This window comes from Solanum dulcamara, chromosome 6 (genome assembly GCF_947179165.1).
Source record: "Solanum dulcamara chromosome 6, daSolDulc1.2, whole genome shotgun sequence".
In the NCBI taxonomy this organism is placed as follows: domain Eukaryota; kingdom Viridiplantae; phylum Streptophyta; class Magnoliopsida; order Solanales; family Solanaceae; genus Solanum; species Solanum dulcamara.
This window is the reverse complement of record NC_077242.1, coordinates 37,439,051-37,446,846: the sequence shown is the minus strand read 5'-3', so window position 1 is coordinate 37,446,846 and position 7,796 is coordinate 37,439,051. Positions and strand designations below refer to the sequence as shown.

The 7,796-nt window shown below is 37.4% G+C and overlaps 1 protein-coding gene across 1 annotated transcript; it reads right to left on the bottom strand.

The window, feature by feature from the left end:
* Positions 1-6,573: 6,573 nt before the first annotated feature.
* LOC129892829 (uncharacterized) lies at positions 6,574-7,047 on the bottom strand. The gene has a single exon (XM_055968370.1). The coding sequence runs from the start codon at positions 7,045-7,047 to the stop codon at positions 6,574-6,576; it is 474 nt and encodes a 157-aa protein (XP_055824345.1).
* Positions 7,048-7,796: the final 749 nt, after the last annotated feature.

Below are 7,796 nucleotides of genomic sequence, written 5' to 3'. Positions count from 1 at the left end.
TTTGCCTATGTTGTATCATAATATAGGTTCTAATGTTCCTCCTCACGCTCGCAGTTAGTATTGTTTTCCTATCAATTGTCTATTGAGTAGTGAGTCCTTATGCTTTGAGGACGTTCTTCATATGATTTTTATTTAGATTATATTTACAGTCTTTAGATTTTTGAGTTAGCTAGGGTCATGTCCTAGAAACTAACCTATGGCAGTAGAGGCTTATGTCACACTTAGATTCTGCTTATGGTTTTTGTTTAGATGTTTTAATGCTATGATGAGATTTCTATTCAAGACTTATCTTCTACTTTCATTTATTTTTCCTATATTTTTTATCTTAGTGTTATGCTTATGTCAAGCTTTTAGGGTCTTTTGAGATCCGATTTGCCATGTCACACCTAGCAGGTACTTTAGGTCATGACAAACCTGCTAATCAGAGCATCATGTTTTTAAAGAGTCCTAGGTGTCTGATAAGTGGCATTTTGTAGAGGCTTGTTCATCGGTGTGAAGTGCACTACATATATGAATAGGAGGCTACAAGACATTTAAGAAACTTCACTTCTTTCATCACTCTTTATTCATGCGATACAATTGAAATCTATAAGGATTCCTTCTAACTCATGTTTTATGAGTCTCAGAATCATGCCTCCAAGAAGAGTTCCATTGCAAAGGAATGTGAATCAAGATGAGGAGAAACAAGCATCTCAAGAACCTGTTGGTCTTTTGTCCCAGTAAGTCACTCATGCCGAGTTTAGGGATGCTTTCAAAGTGCTTGCCTAATCCATGATGGCTCAAGCTAACCTTGAGGTTGTAGTTTCATTGAACCCAAATGTGGGTACTACAATAACTAGGCTTTGAGACAACACGAGGACGAATGCTTCATAATTCCAGGTTCTAAGGTGGACGAAGATCCACAAGAGTTTATTGAGGGAGTCAAAAAGATTGTGCATATCACTGGTGTGACTCCAGTGGAGAATATGGACTTGTCCAATTATTAATTGAAAGGGGTGGCTCAAATATGGTTTGCTCAATGGAAAGAAGAGAGGGCTATTGATGCGCGTCCTTTGGATTGGAATAAGTTCAATGGTACTTTTCTAGATCGATTCTTTCCACTTGAGATGAGGGATGCTATGGTTCAAGAATTCATAAACTTGAAGAAAGGAAATATGAGTTTGAAAGAATATGCTTTGAAGTTCACTCAATTGTCTAAGTATGCTTTACCTATGGTTGCCGCCTTTAGAACTTAGATAGGCAAGTTTTTTTTAGCATTTCAGAGATGGTGATCAAGGAGTGTAGAAATGCCATGTTGATTAAGGAGATGGAAATTTTAAGGTTGATGACTCATGCTGAAAAAATTAAGGAAGAGAAGCTTAAAGATATGGATAGAGAATCTAAGAGAGAAAGGACAGATAGTAGTGGCTACTCTCATTAGGGGTCTGGTGGTGGTGGTGGTTCTTCTCAGTTTTGATAGAAGTTCTTCGGTCCGACTTCATCTAGTGCCTTACTTCATAAATTCAACAAGGATAGGGTGTCTAACCCTAAAACTCAAGAACGTGCCCCTAGTGGTCAGACTGTCCCCGCATTTTGGAGGTGTGTGAAGAATGATTGATGAGATTTTTTAGCTAGGTCCAATGCATTATATGGTTATGGTAAGATGGCTCATAAGGTGAGATATTGACCTTCGCTTGCTAGCAGGGTAGATATGGTCATCAGCAAATTCAGTCTACTTCTTTAGGTCGCCCTACTTAGCATGGTAATTTATCTTATTCTGGTAGCGAGTCAGTATCAGAATAGGTTTTATGCTTTTCAGACTCAACAGGATTAGGAGAATTCCACTGATGTGGTCACTAGTATGTTACGAGTCTTTCAGTTTGATGTTTATGCTTTGTTAGATCTGGGAGTGAATCTTTCCTTTGTGACTCCTTATGTTTCTATGAAGTTTAATGTAGGTCCTGAAATTCTATAAGAACCTTTCTCAGTCTCTTCTCTTATCAGTAGTTTTAGCAAAGTAGGTTTTCAGAAATTGTCCAATCTCAGTTTTTCAAAAAATCACCTTAGTTGATCTTGTAGAGTTAGATATGTATGACTTCGATGTTATTCTTAGAATAAATTGTCTTCATGCTTGTTATGCCTCTATTGACTGTAGAACTCGAGTGGTTAAGTTTTAGTTTCCTAAAGAACCAATCATAGAGTGGAAATATAGTAATTTAGTATTTAAGGGTCAGTTTATCTCATGCCTTAAAGCTAGAAAGATGATCTCTAAGAGTTGTGCCTATCATCTAGTACGGGTTAGGGTTATGAATTTTGAAACCCCTACTTTGAGTCAGTTCCTATTGTGAATGAGTTTCCGAAAATATTTTTTGATGATCTTCCTGTCTTCCTCCTGAAAGAGTGATTGACTTTGAAATTGACCTTCTTCCAGATACCGAGCCTATCTCTATTCCTCCTTATAGAATGGCTCCGACAGAACTTAAGGAATTGAAATATAAGTTAAAGGACCTTTTGGATAAGGGTTTCATTAGACCGTGTATCTCTTCATGGGGTGCTCCAGTTCTCATATTTTGATAGAAAGATGATTCTCTTTGCATGTGCATTGACTATCGATTATTGAACAAGGTCATAATCAAGAATAAGTATCCAATCCCAAGGATTATGAAGATGACCTTCAGAACTCAGTATGGTCACTATGAATATTTGGTTGTCTTTTGGACTAACAAATGTTGTTTCAACTTTTATGGATTTGATGAAAAGGGTGTTCAAGTAATATTTGGATATGTTCTTCATTGTGTTTATTGATGATAGCTTGATCTATTCTCAAAGTGAGGATGAGCATGTTGATCATTTGAAGATTGTCTTGAAAGTTCTCAAGGATTGCTAATTGTTTGCTAAGTTTAGCAAGTGTGAGTTTTGGTTGATGTCGGTGGCGTTCCTTCGCCATATTGTTTCTGGTGATGGTATTAGAGTTGATCCTAAGAATATCGAGGAAGGATCTGATGGTTTTGTTGTCTATTGTGATGCCCCGAGGATTGATCTTGGTTGTATTTTGATGCAAAATGGTAAGGCGATAGCCTATGCTTCTAGGCAACTTAAGGTTCATGAAAAGAATTATCCAACTCATGATTTGGAGTTAGGCACATTGGTGTTTCTTTTAAAGATATGGAGACACTATCTCTATGGAGTTCATGTCGATGGGTTCACCGATCATAAGAGTTTATAATATGTGTTTAACCAAAAGGATTTGAATCTTTGCCAAAGGAGGTGGCTTGAGTTATTGAAATATTATGACATGAGTGTGTTGTACCATCCCGAAAAGGAAAATGTGGTAGCCGATGCTCTTAGTATATTGTCCATGAATAGTGTTGCTCATATTGAGGATGAGAAAAAGGAACTGGTTCATGATCTGGATAGACTAGCTCGTTCAGGAGTTCGTTTGGTTGATTCCAAAGAGGGTGGTAATATTGTGCAAAATGGCTTAGAATCGCCTTTTGTGTTGGCATTGAAGGTAAAACAAAATAGTGATTTGACTTTGGTTGAATTGAGGAGAGCGGTTTCAGAAAAAATTATTGAGGCTTTCTCCCAAGAGGAGATGGTGTGCTTCATTACCAAGTTCATTTATGTGTTCCAGATGTTGATGGTTGAAGGCAACATATTTTATTAGAAGCTCATAGTTCTTGATATTTTATTGACCCGAGATCCACTAATATGTACCGTGATTTGTGAGAAGTCTACTGGTGGAATGACATGAGGAAGGATACTACAGTATTTATAGATAAGTGTCCGAATTTCTAACAAGTGAAGGTTGAGCATTAAAAACTAGGAGGTTTGCCTCAAGATATTGAGATTTCTACTTGAAAGTGGGAAGATTTTAATATGGACTTCATTACGGGTTTAACTCGTACTCGGAGACAACATAATTCGATATGGGTTGTTGTACACCTAATGAATAAGTCAGCACAATTTTTTCCAGTTAAGACTTGTTTTTTGACCGAGGATTACACTAGAGTTTACATTTGAGAGTTGGTTAAGTTGCATGGTGTATCGTTGTTTATCATTTTGGATAGAGGTACTCACTTTACTTCTTAGTTTTGGAGATAGTTTCTGAATAGCCTTGGTACTCAAGTGAAGCTTAGTACAACGTTTCACCCTCAGACCGGTGGTCAAGCGGAATGGACTATTCAGAATTTGGAAGATAACTTGAGAACTTGTGTGATTGACTTCAAAGGTAATTGGGATGACCATTTTCCATTGATTGAATTTGCCTTTAATAACAGTTATCACTCGAGTATTTAAATGGTTCAGTTCGAGGCTCTCTATTGTAGGAGGTGTAGGTCTCCTACTTGTTGTTTTGAAGTTGGTGAATTCTCTTTGATAAGGATTGAGGATGAGAAAAAGGAACTGGTTCATGATCTGGATAGACTAGCTCGTTCAGGAGTTCGTTTGGTTGATTCCAAAGAGGGTGGTAATATTGTGCAAAATGGCTTAGAATCGCCTTTTGTGTTGGCATTGAAGGTAAAACAAAATAGTGATTTGACTTTGGTTGAATTGAGGAGAGCGATTTCAGAAAAAATTATTGAGGCTTTCTCCCAAGAGGAGATGGTGTGCTTCATTACCAAGTTCATTTATGTGTTCCAGATGTTGATGGTTGAAGGCAACATATTTTATTAGAAGCTCATAGTTCTTGATATTTTATTGACCCGAGATCCACTAATATGTACCGTGATTTGTGAGAAGTCTACTGGTGGAATGACATGAGGAAGGATACTACAGAATTTATGGATAAGTGTCCGAATTTCCAACAAGTGAAGGTTGAGCATTAAAAACTAGGAGGTTTGCCTCAAGATATTGAGATTTCTACTTGAAAGTGGGAAGATTTTAATATGGACTTCATTACGGGTTTAGCTCGTACTCGGAGACAACATAATTCGATATGGGTTGTTGTACACCTAATGACTAAGTCAGCACAATTTTTTCCAGTTAAGACTTGTTTTTTGACCGAGGATTACACTAGAGTTTACATTTGAGAGTTGGTTAAGTTGCATGGTGTATCGTTGTTTATCATTTTGGATAGAGGTACTCACTTTACTTCTTAGTTTTGGAGATAGTTTCCGAATAGCCTTGGTACTCAAGTGAAGCTTAGTACAACTTTTCACCCTCAGACCGGTGGTCAAGCGGAATGGACTATTCAGAATTTGGAAGATAACTTGAGAACTTGTGTGATTGACTTCAAAGGTAATTGGGATGACCATTTTCCATTGATTGAATTTGCCTTTAATAACAGTTATCACTCGAGTATTTAAATGGTTCAGTTCGAGGCTCTCTATTGTAGGAGGTGTAGGTCTCCTACTTGTTGTTTTGAAGTTGGTGAATTCTCTTTGATAAGGATTGATTTATTTCATGAGGTTATGTAAACGGTTCGACTTATTAGGGATCGATTGAGGAAGACCCAAAATCGATAGAAATGTTATGCAAATGTGAGAAGAAAAGAACTTGAATTTTAATTTAATGATTAGATTTACTTGAAAATCTCACCTATGAAGGGTGTGATACAATTTGGTAAGAAAGAGAAACTTAGACCTTGTCATGTATGCCCATATCAGTTTTTGAGGCACTTTAGTAAGGTGGCCTTTGAGTTGGATTTTCCTTCAGAATTGGCATCGTTGCATCCGATGTTTCATATTTCTTTGTTGAAGAAGTGTATTGGTGATCCTAGTTTGATTGTGTCATTGGAAAGTGTTGGGGTATGGGAAAGTATCTATTATGAAGAGGTTTCGATCGTGATCTTAGATCATCAAGTCTGATAGTTAAGAAATAAAGAAGTTGCTTCCGTGAAAGTCCTTTAGAGGAATCAATTAATTGAGGGTGCTACTTGGGAGGCCAAAGTCGATATGATGTCTTTATATACTTATTTATTTCCCTCTATTTCAGTTTTAGCTTTAGGTATTAGTTCTTCAAGTTTATTCTTTCAGATTCATGCGTTTCATGTTTCTCATGTAACCATATGCACGCATGTTCATGAAATATGTTTTTAAGTTCATGTCTTAGCTTGGGGTTGATTTTTTTTTTGGAATACAGACCTAACCCGAGGATCTTATCCCTCATGGCGGTCAAGGGTTGAGCCAAACACCCCCAAGCCTTAACATATCTATAAAAACAAAAGTACAAGGAGGGGGCATAGACCTTACCTCCAATCCTATGTTGGTAAATGAGTCAACTAGCCTACTAAGGCCGGTTAACTCACCCCCATATACTATAAGAACAAAGAAAAAATCACCTAGTAGAGGACTCCTCTTAATACATTAATTATAAGAAAGCATAAATAAGAGAGACTCTCCCCTTACATATTATAAAGAAAGAGCCTATTCAAAATAATACTTCTTCTTAGAAGCTATACCTACTACCTATAGCTTAAAAGAAGAAGAATACATACAAAAGGGAACAAGTGGTAAACCTGTTCTACAAGGAGATCTGGCCAGCCATCTATGGAGGTTCTCTAATCCTTTTCAGCTTTTGTCTTCTGAAGCTTGACATGCCCAGGTTTTCCAATATGTAGTACCCTCTTGTCTCTTTAGGAAGTTGCTGAACATTTTAGATTGGGTAGGCCCTGTCAGCTTTATGACTATGTTTAGAGAGAGTATCAGTAGGATAATTTGCTTCCCTAAAAATGTGCTTGCAGTGAAAGTAGTCCAGAAAATTGATCAAGTCTTGCAGCTCATTGATGTAGTCTCTAATGGACCAAGGTGGTTTGAATTCCTGTCTTAGCCATTTAATAAGAAGCTTTGAGTCTACCTCCAAAAGTATCTTGCTATATCCATGCTGAATGCACCAAGTGATGCCCAGTACTATAGCCTGTACCTCAGCTTGGTTGTTAGAACTAAAACCAAGTGGTGCTGCAAAGGCATAAATGAGTTTCCCTCTATGATCCCTTAGGATGCCCCCAATCCCTATTCTTCCTGGGTTATCTAAGGCACTTCCATCAGTGTTTAGCTTCACTAAATTACAAAGAGGTTTATGGCATGTAACTTGAATAACCTTCATAACATGAGTGCAACTCTCAGCCATAGCTAAGAGCTCTTTCCAGTCACTAGATCACTTAATATAGGGGAAGGCTTTGAAAATCAGCATGTAGAGATCCTTGACAATTGAGAATTTAACTCTAGTGGTACTTGACTTCTTTTCTCCATACTTACTTGCACACCTATTCTTCCATAAGTTCCAACAAATAAATATAGGTATAGCTTGCAACATGAGTTTATGCACCTCCTTGTTAGGTTTGGACAACTACCATTTCATTAACACACTTCTCATGGGACTGCTACTATGTTGTATTCCCCAATAATCTGAAAAGTACCTTCAAATATGCCTAGCAAAATGGCATGAAATGATATGTGATCTATATTATCCCACCCAGGGATGTAACAATAAGAACACTAGACAGGTTTATGTCCAAAGGATACAATACTTTCATTTGTAGGGAGTTTATTTCTCAGGGATCTCCAGACCAAGAAGGATACTTGAAAGGTACATTATTGTTCCATATAGTGGTATCTATCATGGTTTTTCTTCTTTTTTAACTGACCTGGTTCTAAGATGATGCACAAGTGAACTTCCCATTTGGATTTAGTTTCCAGTAGGCTGTATCTTGAATGCCAGGTTGATATTTGAAACAGGTGTTGAGAACCTTTTGTACAAAGTGGTGTGGGGCATGCTGTCTCACCTTCTCATCATTCCACACACCATTAATCAAGAAAGTTTTGTGCATTTTAATATGATTTGCATTCTTATTGGGTTGTTAGATCACTTTCCCTACT

What these genes read in the sequence shown, in the direction of transcription:
- LOC129892829 (XM_055968370.1), bottom strand. Translation starts at nt 7,047, where the DNA reads ATGGCTGAGAGTTGCACTCATGTTATGAAGGTTATTCAAGTTACATGC.